Raw genomic sequence first — 21,208 nt, forward strand, 5'->3', positions numbered from 1 at the left:
TTCACTGTATTACTACTGGAGATGATTTTATAATTTGTTTTGTAATACCGATTTCACTGTATTACTACTGTAGATGATTTTATAATATATACCTGTAACTCTTTTGTTTGTTATGTGTAACAAAAAAAAAAAAACGGATTTTTTTTTTTATTTATAATAAAAACATATATATAAAATAAAACAACACAACAATAAAAATGTAAATACATATAATAAACAAAGAAACCTACACTGGTAAAAAAATATAAACTTAAAAAGAAAACAAAATCACAGTAATTCACAGTAGAGTCATGTAAAATGACACAGTAGAGTCATGTAAAATAAGGTTCAGGCAGTCACGGCGATTTGTCCTGCCTCGAAGGCGCCTTTCAGCCATCCTTCTCTTGCGGTGCAGCTTCCCCTTTTGTTGACTTCTCCACTTTTCCTCTTCCTCTTCCTCCCTCCTTTGATTTTATTCTTCAGGAGAGAGATAGGGGTCGGAGTGGATCAGCATGAACTGAACACAACGATCCTCTATCATTTTCACTATCTCTGTTGCCCTTTCTAAAGTGGCCAGCTTCAATTCCTGTTTCGTTAAGTTGATTTCTGCTGTGGATATCCGGCTGCTCTCCAGCAGCCTATTCCACTCCTTCCTGCTGCCTAGTACCTTTATTCTGTAGATTGTCATTGCTTTCTTTATATCTGAATAATAGAGGAAACATTAATATGGAAAAACCCCATGGTTAACCCTATGCGGTGTCAGGACCCAAGCAAACAGCCGACAGTTGTCCCATTGGCTATGAGATAAGCTTATGCGTAGCATCACCGTGAAGTACCACCACAGCAGTGCGGTCTTGGACATGGCACTCGCTGCATGGTAGTACACGGTAACCCCCACTCATAGGCCTATCCCTAACTCTATACATGCAGAATAAATAAGTAATACTATATACAGATATATACACAAGGCAACGACAATGTACAAGATATATACAAGCAAAAGATACCCCGGTCCACCCTGCCCGCCTTTAACAGGGATAGGCTTAGGCGTAGCATCACCGTGAAGTACCACCACAGCAGTGCACTCTTCAACATGGCACTCGCTGCATGGTAGAACACGATAACCCCCACTCATAGGCCTATCCCTAACTCTACATGCAAAATAAATAAGTAATACTATATACAGATATATACAACAGATATACACGTGGTCGGTGTCTCTATCACGAAAAAAAAAAAAATCCCCTAACCCACTCCCCATTGGTCGGTGTCTCTATCACGAATAAAAAAAAAAAATCCCCTAACCCACTCCCTATTGGTCGGTGTCTTTATCACGAATAAAAAAAAAAAAAATCCCCTAACCCACTCCCTATTGGTCGGTGTCTCTATCACTGGTCGGTGTCTATCACGAATAAAAAAAAAATCCCCGTTCCCACTCCCTATTGGTCGGTGTGTCTATCACTGGTCGGTGTCTCTATCACTAATAAAAAAAAAATACCCGTTCCCACTCCCTATTGGTCGGTGTCTCTATCACTGGTCGGTGTCTCTATCACTAATAAAAAAAAAATACCCGTTCCCACTCCCTATTGGTCGGTGTCTCTATCACTGGTCGGTGTCTCTATCACTAATAAAAAAAAAATACCCGTTCCCACTCCCTATTGGTCGGTGTCTCTATCACTGGTCGGTGTCTCTATCACTAATAAAAAAAATCCCCGTTCCCACTCCCTATTGGTCGGTGTCTCTATCACTGGTCGGTGTCTCTATCACTAATAAAAAAAATCCCCGTTCCCACTCCCTATTGGTCGGTGTCTCTATCACTGGTCGGTGTCTCTATCACTAATAAAAAAAAAATACCCGTTCCCACTCCCTATTGGTCGGTGTCTCTATCACTGGTCGGTGTCTCTATCACTAATAAAAAAAAAATACCCGTTCCCACTCCCTATTGGTCGGTGTCTCTATCACTGGTCGGTGTCTCTATCACTAATAAAAAAAATCCCCGTTCCCACTCCCTATTGGTCGGTGTCTCTATCACTGGTCGGTGTCTCTATCACTAATAAAAAAAATCCCCGTTCCCACTCCCTATTGGTCGGTGTCTCTATCACTGGTCGGTGTCTCTATCACTAATAAAAAAAAAATACCCGTTCCCACTCCCTATTGGTCGGTGTCTCTATCACTGGTCGGTGTCTCTATCACTAATAAAAAAAATCCCCGTTCCCACTCCCTATTGGTCGGTGTCTCTATCACTGGTCGGTGTCTCTATCACTAATAAAAAAAAAATACCCGTTCCCACTCCCTATTGGTCGGTGTCTCTATCACTGGTCGGTGTCTCTATCACTAATAAAAAAAATCCCCGTTCCCACTCCCTATTGGTCGGTGTCTCTATCACTGGTCGGTGTCTCTATCACGAATAAAAAAAAAATCTCAGTCCAACAGTCCCTCATTCTATTTACTAAATCTCGGTGCCTTCTTCTTCTTCTGTCTCGTGTCCTCAACTGGCCTTCCCGTCTGCAAAAATAAAGATACCTTTAGCCAAGGCATTGATAATGTTTCCCCCCCCTTATATTTTTTATGCGTAGCATTTTCACGGGCTATGCCTGTGGTTTATGGGTAGCATTTTCACAGTTTCTTCGGCTGCGTATGTTTTCATGGTGTATAATTTTCTGCCCGATCTTGTGTGTTTTATCGAAGGTCCGACTGACTGAGTTTACTAATTAAAGTACTAACCTCTACCTTACTCCTCTCTACAACCAGCTCCTCTAGATTCTGCTCTCTCCCCGCCCGAGAGGGGACCACACCGCTGCCTCCGGCCATCGGCTCGTCCTGCTGTTGTCCTTTTGCTGCTGCATCCTGAAATTTGATAGTGAAATTTAAAATAACATTAAGTAACGTTTTCACAAAAAAAGAATCATTTTCACGGGAATAATATATTTGTTGCGACTAGTAAGCTAATTTACCTTGAAGGCCTGTCCAAGTTTGTCCAGGAGAGCATGACGGCTCTCCACTCGCCGGGACTGGTCGTAGTACTTGTCGGCAGTCGCTACATTGTGCGCCATGTGCTTGGCCAGCTCAATGCCTTCCTCCAGGGTGGCCCCGCTCTCTCTGAGGGTGCTAACCGCCACCTTCCTGTTCCGACTGGCGGTTAGGGTTGTCTTCTTCATCCCCTCTCCCTCGCAGAATCTATCCCATTCTGTCTGGACCAGCTTACTCATTGCCTGTAATAAAAATCACACTGACATGACCTCAACGAATAATACATAATACGACCGATAGCAGACCGCGAAATAAAAACACCGTCATTTACAATGTTCAAACACATAATGTATGTCTTATGTAAATATACGTACCGAGGGCGTAAGGAATTCTCCCTTGCCCGTCAGGAACAAGTAAGGCTGGGGCTTCTCTGGTGGGTTGACTGGTAGGCTCAGGTGTGTCGCGTACACCTGCAGGAGTCCAAGGAGGTCAGCAGCTATCCTCACATGGCAGATCTTGCCAGAGCGCGCCTCCTTGTGCTCGAACACCTGTAAGAGAGGGATTGATATTAATACGATAGACAGTAATACTTAATCACCTGTAAGAGAGAGATTGATATTAATACGATACACAGTAATATAATTACTTAACACTTAATACCGATAACTTATAATTTATTGTGATTTACCTCGATCTCGATATCAGTCCCATCTACTGCTACAGCCGCCAGGATATCAGCCCGCCTCAAGTGGGTTATGTCCCCAGCCCTCTTGGCGTTACTCAAGAGTAACTGGAGACATAAGATGTCCCGGGCGTCCATCTTCTCTGCCCTGGACAGCTGCTCTCCTCTCTCTGCCTTCTCGATCACTGTCCTGGCTCTGGTGGGTCGTTGTCCGTCCAGGTACTTGGCTATCTGCGCTGGCTCCAGATCCAGAATGTCCTCGCCACCTTGGCGATGAGGACATCCTCCTTCAGGCTCTTGCTCACCGTCTTCATTGTCTCGGAGAGCGTGGTGAGCTGGTCTGCAAGGAGACGCAGATGGCGGAGCAAAGTACCCTTTCCTGCAAGGACCCAGCCAAGCTGTGGAGGTATACCCGCAGGGTAGCAGGCTTCACTCTGAAAAAGAAAAAGAGGAAATAACTGACACTGCATTACGTATGCGTAACATTTTCACATGTATACTTACAAGTTTCAAGTATGCGTAACACTTTCACATGTATACTTACAAAGTTTCACGTATGCGTAACATTTTCACATGTATACTTACAAGTTTCACGTATGCGTAACATTTTCACATGTATACTTACAAGTTTCACGTATGCGTAACATGTTCACATGGCGTGCAACATTCCCCCCAAACACAACGTAAAGGCTTACAGGGTATGATTGACTTACCTGTCTTCTTGGAGGTGGCGGTTGACCTCACCGTCCAAGGTCCCGATCTTCTCCAGATCCAGGAGCGCCTGCCTCGTCAGCCCTGTGGGCAACCAAAACTTCACAGCCGTCAAGTGGCTCTGTGTGGTGGTAGCCTTGCGGGTTATCCCACACGCTCTGTCGGTCATCGTCTTTCTGAAAGGGAAAACAACATTTGTATATATATGCATTTCTTATGCGCAACATTTTCACATGTATACTTAAAAGTTTCACGTATGCGTAACACTTTCACATGTATACTTACAAGTTTCACGTATGCGTAACATTTTCACATGTATACTTACAAGTCTTGGGTCGTCAGCGAGGACGTAAAAGGCCGGCCGTACCCCAATTCTTTCCCACTGACAATCATACCACGTCATATTTCAATGTATTTTTTTTTCTCTAAAAACGCAATCAAAGGTACCAAAATACAAACTCACCCGTAGTCTACTAGTGCCTGTTGTAGTTCCTGCTGAGCCTGGGTGCCTTCCTCGTAAGGCACTGCTCCCTGGATGGCCTCGCGGAACTTTTCGCTGTCCTTCTCCAGCTTGTGCACCGTCTTAAGGTGCTCATCCATGCGGATCGTATTTGACCCGCACAGACCACACTCAAGACGGCCACCGTAGGTCCTGTTGCCTTGGTCGCGGGGTCTGCCCTTCGTCTTCTCAGGCACCGCCTCGGCGTCAGGGTGACACACCGTCATGTGACGTCTCAGGTTGACCACCGCAGCAGTACACCCTTCAATTTGGCACTCCCTGCGTGTTCGTTTCTGAAAATAAAACAAAAACATTTATGTGTAACATTTTCACATGACGGGTAGCAATTCCGTCCGCCGAATAAAGTTTCTTGAGGGGTTCGATATGTTTTACACTGATAGCCCTTAAGGGTATATATAGTATATAATAAAAAATATATTAACATAAAACTCACCGTGTCACCCTTATACACCTTCGTGGCGGCTCTCCTCGTCCTTCTACGAACTGGCTCGTCAGCTGGCTGTGGGTCATCAGCTTCAGTGTCAGACCCTGACTCCTACGCTGGCACGTCAGCAGCAACAGCTAGCTGGAACCTCAGTTCTACGAACTGGCTCGTCAGCTGGCTATGGGTCATCAGCTTCATCAGTGTCAGTCTCCGACTCCTCCGCTGGCACGTCAGCAGCAACAGCTGGAACATCAGTTCCAGCGGAACTGGCCTCAAACTCCGCAATAGTGCGGGCGACAAACCCCTTAGCCGAAGAATCTGCAAGAAAAGTGCGAACATTTATAAGTAACATTCACAAAATTTATTTTTTCTCGGGCCGCCTTGTTTTTTTCTGCGGCTTCCCTCTGTCTCCAGCCGTTAACCCGCGGCTCTCGCTAATTTTTTTTTTTCACATTCAGTTAATTTTCAAATCTAATCCGTCCTACAAATGTGACAACCGCGTTCACAGTAAGTCAAGTTAACGATTGTTAAACTTACCTAACAGGTCCTTCTCCTCATTTGAAACCTCCTTCCTCTTCTTGGCAGGAGGTGCCTCCTCGTCCGAAGGACTTTCTACCGCTGTAAAAGGAAATAGTCAACTTTCAATATTGTAACATTTTCACACCTAAAAATATATTTTCATAATTTGATATATTTTCATGCCCGTCACTTCGATGTCTAATGATAAACTTACCGCTATCGTCCGATGAGTAGTCATCAGCGCTGGGTGGCGGGACATACTGGTCACAGGAGTCCTCCCCTGATGACATGTCTGTTGACTCTGTAAAAAAAATATTTGCCATGTACATCTACAGTATTCACCATTATGCGTAGCATTATCACAATTACGCGTAGCATTATCACAATCATATAGAACAGAAAAAACAAAAAACAAATACAGTATTCACCATTATGCGTAGCATTATCACAATCATATAGAACAGAAAAAAAAACAAAAAACAAATACAGTATTCACCATTATGCGTAGCATTATCACAATTACATACCCTGCTTCTCCTGTACGATGTCAGCTGCCTCTGGGAAAAACACCATAGACTTCCTCCTGGACGATCTCCTCTCCCCCCTAAACTGGCGAACCTTCGGGGCTGGGCAAGCTGCTGGCGCCGGCGACTTCTTGAAACCCTTCAACATCTTCCTCTGCTGCGCCAGCAGGTTCCCAAGGAAGGATACACCCTTCCTCTCTTCCTTCTCGTCCAGCTTGGACCATTCCAGGTCCAAGTCCTGCAATGCTGTAAGAATAAGTATCAGCAAATTATACACGATGAAAACATGCACAGCCGAAGAAACTGTGAAAATGCTACCCATAAACCACAGGCATAGCCCGTGAAAATGCTACGCATAAAAGATATAAGGCAGGAAACATTAGGGCCGATATCTAAATACAATGTACCTACCAGAGTCATAGTCCTCAAGGTACTCCTCCTGTACCGCGTCCCTCAGCTGGCTGGTCCTGGTCTCCTCCTTCCGCGTTGGGGTCGCCATGACCCTGGTCTCCTCCTTCCGCGTTGGGGTCATGCCCTCCTTCCGCGTTGGGGTCGGTGTGACCCTGGTCTCCTCCTCCACCATGTCCTCTTCTGTAAAAAATGAAAGGAAAGATTAGCAACGCATGTTCACGTACTTAACAGTGATAATGATTGACAGTGTTGGCTAATATCTAAATACAAGGTACTCACCGGTGACAGGCTCTGTCTTGGGCACTATCGGGTCAATAATGACCGCCTGGAACAAGTCGGGGTCGGCCGTGCCAGCGTCCATCTCCACCTTGAGGTCAATAGGGACCTCCATCCTCTGGCCGGCTCCTGCGTAGTTACCTGAAATATATAATGTGTGAATACATTGCACAACAGTTCTCTATGAAGTTTGCATTACCTGAAAAAAAAATAATGTGTGAATACATAGCACAGTAGTTCCCCATGAAGACTTGAAAGTAAAGATTTAACATAGGAGGTAAAGGTACTCACCTATAGAAAGGTAACTGTCTGTCCAAGCCTGGACGCGGTTGGCTGAACCGCCGACTCTCAGGCTTGCCCGTCCCAGTCCTGCCCGCAACTGCCTCTTCCCCAGAAACAGGCTCCTAACAGGCCGTCCCACACTTTTATTAAGGACAAACCTGCTAGACATACCCGCTAGAATGCCTGATACGCAGCGGGTCCTCTCCTGCCGTGCCCACCACGCTACCTCCTGTCCAATCCTCTGCTGGTCCATCCTTCTGGCGTCCTGGACGTGGGCCAGCCACCAAGGCTCACTAGGCAGTGGGATGTTCACTCCGGGGGAAACCCACTTCAGCTCCTTCCACACACCATCCCGAAGAATGGTGTGCTTCCGGGCCACCCTACTGGTCTCATGGTGATCCTTAATGATCACCCTGCTAGATTCTTCCATTAAAACCTGCAATGTAAATGTTATGTGTAAGATTGGAGAATATCCGCCCGCTGCCTCTCGATGAAAAATCCTCGGACATAGAAATTTCTCCCCGCTGAAATTATTTTTTCCCCGGCTAATCGTACTACCCGCGGCCGCCCGCTAAAACGTCTTCCGTGGATCCTCGATGAAATGAAATGTAAACGTTATGTGTAACATTTTCGCTGATTTTCAAAAGTGTTGACCGATTTCAACAAGTAACAGATCGATACTTATAACCCTACTCACCATCTTGCTTGTTGTCAGCTCCGGCTCAAACGTGGGCTTCCCCGTGTGCTTCTTCGTGGTCGGGATCCCCCAGGTCCTCAGCTGTGACATGGGCATCTTAGTCGGCCGCCACTCGCATCCGGACCTCTGGATATTGGCTACGGGTACATCCCGCACCACTACCTTCGGCACACCATCTTGAAAGATGATGTGCTTCGGGCCTGTCCTACTCGTTAGTCCTGTGGAGGGGTCCTCTATTATCTGCAATATAAACGTTATGTGTAACATTTTCACTGAATGATTCATTTAAATGTGAAATATTCACTGATGACATTTTTTTTCCCTGGTCGTCGCAAGAGGCCGCAGTAGCAAGCTAAAAGATCTCCCGATTAAAATTTCACCCTCGTAAATTTTTTTTACCGAGGGTATAGTTTGATGGCCTCGATGGTCGAGAGACCCGCGGTAGCCTGTCCGCATCTAACGTGCGGCTTCCCGATGAAAATTTCACCCTTGTAAATTTTTTTTACCGAGGGTATAGTTTGACGGCCTCGATGGTCGAGATACCCGCGGTAGCCTGTCCGCCTCTAACGTGCGGCTTCCCGATAAAAATTTCACCCTTGTAAATTTTTTTTTTACCGAGGGTATAGTTTGACGGCCTCGATGGTCGAGAGACCCGCGGTAGCCTGTCCGCGTCTAACGTGCGGCTTCCCGATGAAAATGTCACCCTTGTAAATTTTTTTTACCGAGGGTATAGTTTGACGGCCTCGATGGTCGAGAGACCCGCGGTAGCCTGTCCGCCTCTAACGTGCGGCTTCCCGATAAAAATTTCACCCTTGTAAAAAATTTTTTACCGAGGGTATAGTTAGACGTCCTCGATGGTCGAGAGACCCGCGGTAGCCTGTCCGCATCTAACGTGCGGCTTCCCGATGAAAATTTCACCCTCGTAAAAACTTTACCGAGGGTATAGTTTGCTGGCCTGGATGGTCGAGAGACCCGCAGTAGCTTGCCTGCGTCTTACGTGCGGCTTCCCGATGAAAATTTCACCCTTGTGAATTTTTTTTACCGAGGGTATAGTTAGACGGCCTCGATGGTCGAGAGACCCGCGGTAGCCTGTCCGCATCTAACGTGCGGCTTCCCGATGAAAATTTCACCCTCGTAAATTTTTTTTACCGAGGGTATAGTTTGCCGGCCTGGATGGTCGAGAGACCCGCAGTAGCTTGCCTGCGTCTAACGTGCGGCTTCCCGATGAAAATTTCACCCTTGTAAAAATTGTTTACCGAGGGTATAGTTTGCCGGCCTGGATGGTCGAGAGACCCGCGGTAGCCTGTCCGCGTCTAACGTGCGGCTTCCCGATGAAAATTTCACCCTTGTAAATTTTTTTTACCGAGGGTATAGTTAGACGGCCTCGATGGTCGAGAGACCCGCGGTAGCCTGTCCGCATCTAACGTGCGGCTTCCCGATGAAAATTTCACCCTTGTAAAGTTTTTTTTACCGAGGGTATAGTTTGACGGCCTCGATGGTCGAGAGACCCGCGGTAGCCTGTCCGCCTCTAACGTGCGGCCTCCCGATAAAATATTCACCCTTGTAATTTTTTTTTTACCGAGGGTATAGTTAGACGGCCTCGATGGTCGAGAGACCCGCGGTAGCCTGTCCGCGTCTAACGTGCGGCTTCCCGATGAAAATTTCACCCTTGTAAGCAGGGACGAACGATATATACCCGCGCCTCGTACCAGCGGAAAGGGAAAGGCAGAGGCCTCGATCAATGAAACTGTCAGATACTGCTTGTAGCGGGGGAGGGGGGTGGACAATTTGTATCCGCGGATCTTACCCGCAGATAGGGACAAACAACAACAATGATAACGATACTTTAATAAGAAAAAACATATATACATTGGTAACAAGAATAAGAGGGGAATGGAAAAGGCCGCGGTTAAAGAAGCTGTCCGGCGACCGCTACTTTCTAGAGGTCGACGGACATTTTCATGGGGAAATTTTTTCTAACACAGAAAAAAACGACTCATTTTGTTTTGTATCTAAGTGCTTTTTACAGGCGTCCCCCCAAAAAAGGCAACAAATATCCATTTCGATATCGTGCTTCCTTTGAAGCTCGAACCTGCGCGTAAAATTTTTATGTGTAACATTTTCACAACCAAAGTACCCTGTGGGGTATGTATGATGGGTAACCTTTTCACAAGTACCCCATGTCGCGAAAAAAAATCCTATTTACTCACCAGCGGACGCCCCCTGTCCACTCTATTGCCATCCTCCACCATTCTTTCCACATATGCTTGATGGCTCATCTTCACAGTACTAACGATAAACAAAGGTTGTTCACAAATAGTGTGTTTAAGCCTAGTTTTAGCTGCCTATATATACTAAAATGGTGTCACGTGACTATCAGACTCCAACCTTTCTCATAAAAACACTTGTAACTTTCTCAGTTTTAAAGATATTTCTTAAAGTAAGGGCTCATTTTGTTCGCAATTGAATTACCCGTCCGGTCCATCTAAAATATGTTATTTATAGGGTCGTCAGGAAGAGGGCAGATACAGTCAAAAAAATTATGTGTAACATTTTCACAATTAAACTCTTTTCCCCTGCTCGTCGCAAGAGGCCGCGGTAGCCTGTCGATAACTGCCGGGTTAGGATTAAGGGTTAGGGCTAGGGCTATGGGTTAGGGACCCGTGGTAGCCCGCTAAAGGCCGGCCACGTACCGACCCGCGGTTAGGGTTAGGGTTAGGGTTAGGGTTACAGATACATGTAACATTTTCACAGAAGGTAAGACCGGTGCTCTTTTACTTTTTAGGGTTAGGGTTAGGGTTACAGATACATGTAACATTTTCACAGAAGGTAAGACCTGTACTCTTTTACTTTTTAGGGTTAGGGCTAGGGCTAGGGTTAGGGACCCGTGGTAGCCCGCTAAAGGCCGGCCACGTACCGACCCGCGGTTAAGGTTAGGGTTAGGGTTAGGGCTAGGCTTAAGGCTTAGGGTTAGGGTTAGGGGTTAGGGTTGGGGCTAGGCTTAAGGCTTAGGGTTAGGGTTACAGATACATGTAACATTTTCACAGAAGGTAAGACCGGTGCTCTTTTACTTTTTAGTGTGGATTGCCTGAGACCTCGTACTAATGTACATCGCTCGGGCAGGCAGCAATCAGTATTGGCAATTCCTATCCACGCCTTTCTCGTTAAAGGTTCCGGAATAAAATGACAACTCCTATCCGTAACATTTTCACATCTTAAGCGTAACAATTCACAAGACCCGAACACGTTTAACCGTTGTACTTATTTATTTTTGATGGGTTTCGTAACATTTTCACAGAAAAAATATATTTACACTCCAACTTACCTTTACTCGATATTATTCCAAGCTTTTAAAACCACAGCGAAATTAATAATCCAAATTCACGAAACACTTCAAAAAATATTGTCCAAACACGAGGATAAGAAAAGTCGTGTGAGGTCACTTGACCGCAATTTATTTTTGATTAAATAATAAAAGAACAAAAAAAGTCATTCCGGATGAATGATCAAATTCCGTAAAACAATTATTGTGTAGATATTTTTTATATGAATATATCTGAAAATACTTTAAGTGAGGTAGAAAAGACTATTTGTAACAAATATAATAATAGTTTAATGTGTGAATTAAAACAATGTAATTTATTAGTTAATTTTACTGAATATTACCCCTGGGTATTCAGTTGTAATCTAACAGGGAAACTTGATGAAATGCTGTACACCAAGTTTAATTGTTAAACAGCAATATGTGCAATAAAGAATCAATTAGAGTGTAAAAAAAAAAAAAAAACATTTTCACAGAAGGTAAGACCGGTGCTCTTTTACTTTTTAGTGTGGATTGCCTGAGACCTCGTACTAATGTACATCGCTCGGGCAGGCAGCAATCAGTATTGGCAATTCCTATTCACGCCTTTCTCGTTAAAGGTTCCGGAATAATATGACACAACTCCTATCCGTAACATTTTCACATCTTAAGCGTAACAATTCACAAGACCCGAACACGTTTAACCGTTGTACTTATTTATTTTTGATGGGTTTCGTACTTTGAAATGAGGGAATTGTCACGGCCTGCAAGAAGACTACGCGCAAATATTACCGGCGCCTTTCTCGTTAAAGGTTCCCGAATAAAATGACAAAACTCCTATCCGTAACATTTTCACATCTTTAGCGTAACAATTCACAAGACCCGAACACGTTTAACCGTTTTACTTATTTATTTTTGATGGGTTTCGTACTTTGAAATGAGGGAATGGTCACGGCCTGCAAGAAGACTACGCGCAAATATTACCGGCGCCTTTCTCTTTATCCGTCGCCAAATGAAATAACAAACTCTTATGGGGAACATTTTCACATCCCTATGCGGAACCCTTCACAAGACAGCAAGAGGGAAGGCCGTTTTAATTTTTTTGTGTAATGGGTTTCTGGCTTTGAACAGCGGGGTATTGTCTAAACCCATAAGGCCTACGTAGTCCTCGATTGACAGAGGCCTGGCAACAGCCGTTACTCCTCGGTACCTGGGGGTCGGATGTCACTGTTTGCAAATCGACCAAGTCCCAAAGTAGCCTTTTCACCCTTGACTCAGGGCTGCATTTAAACACGATCGAAAGTCATGGAAAGGTGCCGGAGAAGGTAGTAGAAGAGAGAAGGGGTTGTTCTACTCACCGTGGGCGTCGCTTGTCGCACGTGTACAGGGGCCTAGCCCTTGTAGTTCAGGATATACGGGGATCGCCGAGAGAGTTGACACGGCACCCGATACACCATGCTATCCGATCGTGAACTGTTCCCGAAATCGAGAGCTACCGATGCTTCTTTCCAGTTTTCCCGTCCGTGAACAGACTAAGTTTCTGCGAGTTTCTAAGTTTTATGCGTAACATTAGCTTACAGGACTTTAAGTAAAAGTAGTTAAACAGGTTTTTTTCCCATTGTTATGTGCTGTACCTGTGCAATAATTTCACGGCGTGAAACCGTGAAATTTCGGATGAAGTGATCACTGTCAAGTGTTGTAATCTCTTTTAAACATAAACAATGTCATTCCAAAAACATTTTTGCCTCGAAAAACTCGAAAACTGGCACAGAAACACTTCTATATGTACTGAATGTGTAAACTTTTTATCAGGATCTGAACATCATAATATTTAGTATGCTAAAAATAAGTGTTATAAAAGCTCGGACGGCAACTAGCTTAACATATTTTGTATAGTTTCATCACTCGAAAAATAAAATTGAGAATGGAAATAGGGAATGTGCCAAAGAGACAACAACCCAACCATAGAACAGACAACAGCATAGTCCGTCAGAGGTATTTTTATCGTTCGGCATGTGCAATATGTCCGATTATATAAATCCTTTGGATCATAGTGGGTGCAATATTACCTATTAAGTTAGAAATACGACGATGAGGTATGAGTGCCAAATGAGACATCTTTCCATTCAATACACAATCTAGTAACGTAAGCTTTTGCAGTGTCAAAAAGTCGTTGGAAGTACAATGATAAATTGCTGGCATATATTGGTGATTTTGAATCTGTTCAAAGTTTTGATTTTTTTACCCTATATACCTCTTTGCCTTATATTCTTATTAGGAAAAAATTCACACACCTACTTAAATGGACATTTAAAAAGTCAGAATGCGAATACATATGTTCCAATTCTTTTAGGTCATTTTCTAGCAGCAACAAACAAAAGAACTATGTCAAATGGACATGCTTTGATACAATATCTGCCCCTGAATTTTTACTAGATAACACTTTTGTTCACTTTGGAGATTCCGTTTATCGTCAAGTTATCGGAATTCCAATAGGGACTACCTGTGCACCACTTATCGCGGACCTGTTTTTGTATTGATATGAGTTATAATTTATGACTAAAATCAACAAAGACCCATCGAAACAACATCTGATACAAAAACATACTTTTAGATATTTGGATCCAATACTGGGTCTCAATAATGACGACTTCAGTATGTATACTAGAGAAATATATCCTGCTAAACTTACTTTAGATAAAGCTAATACTAACAATGACCACTGCACTTTACTCGATCTTGATATCTTTATCATTAACGGGAAGCTTAATACAAAAATTAATGATAAAAAAAGAGAATTTTTTATTTCCTATCCATTTTTAGATGGTGATGTTCCCTTGTCACCATCCTACTCGTGTATATATCAACGTATTATATTTTAGCGAGAAAAAAATTATGAATTGGGTCCGAGACCATAGTTATTTCCTAGTGCATTTCTTTTAGACAATAAATGAAAATTAAAAAAAAATCCATCTGCGCTTTCTGAATAATATTTTTACAGTGTGTTGTACTACTTTTGGGACAGATTAATCAAAATTATAGAAAACTTCATCAGCTCTAACTCAGAATATGGACAATGTTATGTTAAGAGGGTATTGAAATCTTTTGACAGCTCGGCCAAAACAGTCCTGTGTTAAACTTGCCTTGTTCCGAAAATTAAGGTTACCTTCTGAACTTGATGGAACGTTGACAAAATAATATAAAACGCAGTCAAGACAAATCAAAAAGTATAAAGTTAAATTTGTACCTGGAATAAATCTCTCAATTTTGATACACTTTTCCCCTTTCTGTGAGTGACCATAATTTCTGTTTGCAGTGACCAACTCGAAACCGCTCTCGTCCATGAACCTTAATCAAATACTGAAGTACTGAATATCGGATGACCACAAGTTCTTGTGGATGGTCCCAAACACTTGTCTCAGAAAAAAAAGGCAATGGCTATTTTGCCGGCTCCGGAAAATAGCAATCTATATAGAGTTTTGCTATTTTGCAGGTCCTATTTCAGACTTTTAATCCGACTATTAGAAATAAAAAATATTTGTATGAAATTATGTATATACAAATCGGATATAGGGCTAAATGTCAATAAGTCTTTACTTTGACTTCATGGTCTGGTATATTAACTTTTGGTGATCTGCAATCATTAAATTACATGTACATACGTTAATTTCTGTTAAACGTTCGAAGATAGAAGACGAAAAACTTAAATTAAATGATAAGTTCGACTCATATGAAGACATACAGCAGGTTTTAAAGGAGTTTGAAAAAGATAACTATGTTCAACTATGGAAGCGGGATTCGAGGACAATCAAATTCATGAAAACCAGAGCACCAAACAAAAATTAAACAATAGGCTACTCTATGGTCCTATTAAGTATTGCTGTGTTCATGGAGGCACACAAAACTTCATCTACTGATAAGTCTAGTTATTTCATCATTTCATCTGTATGTGTATATATACGTGGAAGATACCAATCCTGATTTTTTTTATACATGTACATTCATCTCTGTTTTTTTCTTGTAACTAAATAAATTTCAAAATATTTCAGTCGAATAGCAACATTCAACATCTTTCAATCGAAGTTACCCTAACTAAAAGCAAATAAGTGTTAAATGTGTTATTCTCGCTTATCATCGAATAACGAATAAACTATTTAAGAACCCTATCCAACAACCTTTTTTAAGATGGTCTATCTTCTTGCAGGTCAACGTCCTTACCAGGCTACATTCAAGCAGAACTGTCTTTTGTTCATTCAACTGCATGTGTACGACTCCAGATGGACAACAGCTAACAGTGTCGAAATACAACAATGAACATAATCATGAAATCAATGAAATTTGTTTCAAGTACTTGCAAAAACAGAGACATCATTCTATCTTCCGAAGAAAGACAAGATGTAGAAAACATGCTCAAAGTAAACGCTAACAAAAAGATGCTACAGAACTTTGTAATGCAGAAAAATGAAAAGAAAGTTGTTTTGAAAGATGTGCACGATATACATTCAGGCATAAAGAAAATAGACAAAGATAGACCAAGTCAACTTAATGATTGGGTGCTGTTGTCGAATATGTCACGGATGGTGACAAAAACCTGAAAGCAATCTTCTTTCAAGATGAAGCTATAAAGTCAACTTTCGAACAGTTTCCCGAAATTAAACTTATTGATGCGGCATACAAGACAAACAATCTGCGACTGTCACTTTATTTCATAATTACAGTTGATGATAATGGGCAGATTGAAATTGTTGTATTGTTTCTGTTAACTGAGGAGGATCAAGAATTGTCGTATCCATCATAGAACTGTTTAAAAATACATAAGACTTCATGGGAAAATGTTTTTAAAAGTTATATTAACTAATAAAGATATGTCCGAACGGAATGTATTGAGTTTTAAAAGCGATGCCTGATGCTAATCTCCAGTTATTCACAGTCATGTGCTATGCAATTTCAGGAGAGAGATAACACCTGAAAAACTTGGTATCACTCCCGGGTAAAAAAATCAGCTCCTTAATTAGAAACTGTACAGAAAATATCTTACTGAAGATCGGAGGAATAATATAAATCTTGTTATGAAAAATTGACATCTGAACGGTACCGTAGTCTCCTATTTCAACAGAAACTGACATATTATAAGGTCAGAATAGGTTTACGGACTTAAAGATGGAGCCAACCTTGGAAATAAAACAAATAACAGAATCGAAAGTATTAATGATAAAGTGAAGTCCGTACTGACTATCAATCCAAACCTGCCCAGAATTCACAGGAAGTATTCTGATCGCCATAAAATCATTAAGAACAGAACGAGATCATAAAACTGTTGGCATGTTTCTGAAGAAACCGGTTAATGCGTCTGATACGGAATCTGCCGAATACAAATACCAAAAACTGTTAACGCCGTACGCACTTAGGTATGTATTGAAACAAACTTCAAACTGTAGCGATGTCGTATTGAAAAAGTAAGAGAACTGGACAGGTGGAGAATTTTGGTGTGCGGAGAGTAAACTTAAAGAGGGGCAAGTGTAGTGGAATTCATTTGTACATGCACATTCTTCAAAAGTATGTTTCTCCCATGTAGACACAAACTTTGAGATGTCAACAATGAAGACTTGTTTCAGATGAATGGAATATACCAGAGATGAAACTTAGGCACATATACTAGATCTCATAGACTTTTTTGTTCATTTCCCTCCGAAGAATTAAAATCACGATCTTCTATTATTAGCACTCCAAAACGTAGCCGTAAATTGTCACAAAGTGAGAAATACAGACAAACACAGCTTCATGCCCAGCAGATTGCAACTTTGTTGTCGAAAGCAACAGGAAACGATTATTTAAACAAAACATCCACTTTACAAAATATATTAAAACATTGAAATGATGGAAAGCATTGTTTAGTGGTGGAAGTTCTTGAAGTGGAAACATCATTCTGATCAACTGGAATCACAAAGCGAAGTTTTAGAACTGACTGAATAAGTGGAAAGTATTACCGATAGTCACTGTAGTGAAAGTGGTGAAATCGAACCAGAGAGAGATGACATTAAACTCAAACATAACTAATTGAACTCTGCTGAAACGATTTCGAGTATAGCTTTACCACCTACAATGAAAAAGCGCGGGAGACCAAAGGGAATTACACAAACTGTAAAGGGATTACCTAAATAGCAGGCACGAAAGACAAAATGTATTACTTTTGATCAAAAAGCGTCCAAGGAGACTGATGTGATTGTATTAGAATGGTTTGTTGGAAAAGAAATAGCAAAGTCAGCGGTTGATGACGGTCTTGTGATAGAAGAGGAACACGTAGAAACTCGCCCTGAAATGGTTTCAACTTTATGTTTAGACAAACTAGTAAATATAAGATTAATAGAGAAATATTGCACAAAAGAAGCTTGGAAATCGATCGAAAGCATTTATTGTATTAAAGATGAATTAAATTTATATATCTGCAATTTTTGCAAAAGCGATGCAGACGCAAAAGAAACCAGTGTCATGTGCAGTTCATGTCTTCAGTGGCAGCATCTTTCGTGTGCAAGTCTAAATAATGCACCAAAAGCAAGGCACTGGTTTTGTTACATTTTTAAACATTTTGAGCTTGTTGATTTGTTTTAGAACCATAACCTTAGAATATGATATAATTTATTTTTAATATATATGATTTGTAAATGTGTTTTAAAAAATACATATAGTTTAAGAGACTTCTTAATACGTTGAGAATATCAATTTTACTAGTTCTGTCTAAAGTTATGAAGAAGACATATTTGTTTAGAGATATTTTAACTAAAGTTTATTTTTTTCTATATTTTTTCTATTCTTGTATTCTGAAAATCCTAATTTAGACCGGCAAAATAGCCAAACTCAATATAGATTGCTATTTTGCTGGAGCCAGCAAAATAGCAGTTTAGATTCTATTTTGCCGGAGCCGGAAATATAGCCACGGCGGCCAAAAATAATAACAACACTATAACTGAAAGTGAGGTTAATGCACAGATATAATTTTTTTCTGAGATGATAAATAAATGACAGGGAATTAAAATGTGGTATTCAGGTGAATTTTAATCTGACAACTGTCCGAGAGAAAAATTATCCAAAGAAACATCTATAATATCGACCAGTACCTTTTCTATCTTTTTTTTGCAACAAACAACAATGTTAATAGATAAAGTTGATAATCAAATTCGGACGCTTAATACCAGGGAGGGCACCGAATAAGCAAATAAAAATATATATCATGGGGTAAAGCAGAACAGATATCTTATTAACATATCTCATTTATTTAGGCGTAGAAAAGAAGTCCCCTTTAGTGTACGTTCTAATGATTTCTTGGTTCAAATACATTTTGCCAAATATTGATATATCTTAAATGATTCTCCCCATTTACTTCTTGGCTAAATAACATTGTTCTGCATAGCATACCGATTGATCTATTAATAGATTATAAAAAAACATAAAGAAGCTACTATATCTCAAGCTTGAATATATCATATGTTATGATAATTTATATTAAAATATATAATTTAAATTGGTTGCTGAATATACTATAATTAAATGTCCTAAATAATACGTTTGATGTTTCATCAAGATGCAATGAAAATGAAAAGTGTAAAATTTGTTACAGCTCTAAGTCTAAATTTGGTAAAGGTGACTGGGGAAAATTATTTTTTTAATAAAATTTTCACTACATTTGAGCAACAAGAATGTCCAAAAACTGCTTCGTTTTTGGTACGCATCGGTGTAAAGTTTGGTATTCGGATGATTTTTTTAACAGACAACTGTACGCTAGAAGGTTTATCTTGGGAATCATCCATAATATGAACTAGAACCCTTTTACTTTTTTTTAAAACAAAATACCAATGTAAAAAGATAAAAATGATCAACAAAATCAAGACGCCAAATATCAAGGATGGCACAAAATAAGCAAATTAATAAAAAAAAAATGGAGCAAAAGAGAACACAAAATCTTTTGAAATACTAATTATATTTACAGGCGTAGACAACCTCTCCTTTTAATGTCCGTTTTGGTGAGTTTTTTGTTTCAAATATTTTTGCTTAGCATTTGTATATCATAAATGATTTTGAATAGTTACTTTCTTTTTAAACACAGAGTATACCTATTTACCTATAAATAGATTACAGAGTATACCTATTTGCTGTACCTATAAATAGATTACAGAGTATACCTATTTGCTGTACCTATAAAAAGATTACAAACAGAAATTAGGGTCAACATTTTAATAGATTACAAACAGAAAGAACGGTCAATATTTCATCGATTTGCCTATTTATAGATTACAAACAGATAAAACGGTCGATATATGATAATAAACGATAATTTTTCTATAAATGAATAGATACATATAGGGACAACAACTACTGTGACATTTTTTCCTCCGGATCAAATTTCACCCGGATATAATTTTGCTTTACACTTGCGTCGCACATATTTGGGGGGGGGGGGGGCATATTTTATTAGTCCTGTCCTGGGACAATAACTAAAACAATGTTGTTCTTCAAATCTTTTAAAAATGATCCTACTGAAGCATGTTAAGTGTGAATCTCAGTGACTCGATATACATATATGTATTTGATATTTCCTAAGGAAACTTATTAAAAATATTTGATTGGTAATTAATTATATGTCTGAGGCGTTTTTAAATACTAAAAAAGGTAAGCGGGATTCAAATGAGATTAATATCCCAGGGTATACCCTGCAGGCACACTTTGTTGAATCAACGTTGAATCTTTGTTGATTTTAGGTTATACATTGATCAACAAATATTCAACATTGATTCAACGTTGACAATGCAACGTTGAAATTAGTACATTGTTTCAACGTTGAATTGACATTGTGTTGAAATACCAACACTGAATCAACGTTGGCTAAACAATATATAAAACCCAGTAGTTGTGGATACCAGAATTGTCAAAAAAGAAGTATTTGACACATCACAATTATTTTCAAATTGAAATAAATAAAATATTTAGTAGATTTATCAGTAATTGTTGTGGTGATTATAGAATAACACATAAAACAATCGCAGTCAGTGGCGTAGCTTGCATGTATGCTCAGATGCTCAAGCATCCACATCATTTTGACAGGGAAAAAAATATAATAAAGATATGTTCGCAGCAGTTAAACTCGGAGGTATCCGTATGTAACAAAGGTTAGGATATGAGGACAGCATCCAGTTATTTCCGATGAAGTATGCGTGGTCTTTTATTAAGGATAATTTAGTTCATGTAATAAAACAAGATATCGCAGAAAAGTGTTTTCGATTTTTTTCGTAAAAAGACTACGTCGTCGACTACGGCAAGTGCAGAAAATGATGCACATATCCTCGGACATGTTTCATCTGAAATTGAGCCTAGCGGAGCGATGGCTTCTACAACTGACTAACAACATAACTGACAACTAAACCACCATATCCTGATATCGTTTCCTCAGTGTGAAATGAACGACGACGACGTGAAAAAAAACTAATCTGTGTGCATGATCATTCCTAGGCTTATCAGAAAATTCCAGTTCCTATCTAGGTCCACATATTAATTTTATTTTCAATAAAAGAACAAAGTTCCTATGTCCCCTGCATTGCACATATTTTATGTAGCCAATGAACAAGAGCAATAAGTAATAAAAATTAATGTTTTTCCTTTTCCTTTTATTTTTAATGGAGAAATAAAAGCTTTAGAGAAAATGCAATGGGATTTCCATTTTTATTTTTATTTCAAAAGTTCAAAGCTTAGGACTTATTTTCGAAATTGTCATTGCTGATGATATAAAAATCTGGCAAGAATTGTACACATGAGAGTGCAAACAAGACCGGATGCCGAAAGGACACCCGGTATTACGATGATGTCCCCTGCGACGCGTTAAATGGGGTCACTTCAGTTCCTATATTCCGAAGTGCCGCTGTG

The 21,208-nt window shown here is 40.4% G+C and overlaps 1 protein-coding gene and 2 long non-coding RNA genes across 3 annotated transcripts; all 3 read right to left on the reverse strand.

Moving 5' to 3' along the window:
- Positions 1 to 2,703: 2,703 nt before the first annotated feature.
- Positions 2,704 to 4,005, reverse strand: LOC143049461 (uncharacterized). Its single transcript, XR_012970256.1, has 4 exons — positions 3,638 to 4,005; positions 3,324 to 3,497; positions 2,934 to 3,191; positions 2,704 to 2,826 (listed from the first exon to the last, which is right to left on the reverse strand). It is a non-coding gene; the product is annotated as an uncharacterized LOC143049461 (long non-coding RNA).
- On the reverse strand, positions 4,006 to 4,941 carry LOC143049462 (uncharacterized). Its single transcript, XR_012970257.1, has 3 exons — positions 4,806 to 4,941; positions 4,345 to 4,518; positions 4,006 to 4,065 (listed from the first exon to the last, which is right to left on the reverse strand). It is a non-coding gene; the product is annotated as an uncharacterized LOC143049462 (long non-coding RNA).
- A 72-nt stretch (positions 4,942 to 5,013) lies between these two features.
- On the reverse strand, positions 5,014 to 6,535 carry LOC143049463 (uncharacterized). The gene is made up of 5 exons (XM_076223083.1): positions 6,333 to 6,535; positions 6,020 to 6,106; positions 5,824 to 5,904; positions 5,296 to 5,604; positions 5,014 to 5,134 (listed from the first exon to the last, which is right to left on the reverse strand). Exons 1-4 carry the CDS (start codon positions 6,475 to 6,477, stop codon positions 5,465 to 5,467), a joined length of 453 nt encoding a protein of 150 aa, XP_076079198.1. The 5' UTR covers positions 6,478 to 6,535; the 3' UTR covers positions 5,014 to 5,134; positions 5,296 to 5,464.
- Between the last annotated feature and the right edge of the window lie 14,673 nt (positions 6,536 to 21,208).

The sequence above is a fragment of the Mytilus galloprovincialis genome, chromosome 10, assembly GCF_965363235.1.
Source record: "Mytilus galloprovincialis chromosome 10, xbMytGall1.hap1.1, whole genome shotgun sequence".
In the NCBI taxonomy this organism is placed as follows: domain Eukaryota; kingdom Metazoa; phylum Mollusca; class Bivalvia; order Mytilida; family Mytilidae; genus Mytilus; species Mytilus galloprovincialis.

Excerpts from the sequence above, each read along its gene's own strand:
- LOC143049463 (XM_076223083.1), bottom strand. The coding sequence starts at position 6,477 with ATGTTGAAGGGTTTCAAGAAGTCGCCGGCGCCAGCAGCTTGCCCAGCC. Across the intron at positions 6,107-6,332 it reads CATCGTACAGGAGAAGCAGG|AGTCAACAGACATGTCATCA; the intron begins GTATGTAATTGT and ends TTTTTTTTACAG. Across the intron at positions 5,605-5,823 it reads TGAGGAGAAGGACCTGTTAG|ATTCTTCGGCTAAGGGGTTT; the intron begins GTAAGTTTAACA and ends CTTTTCTTGCAG.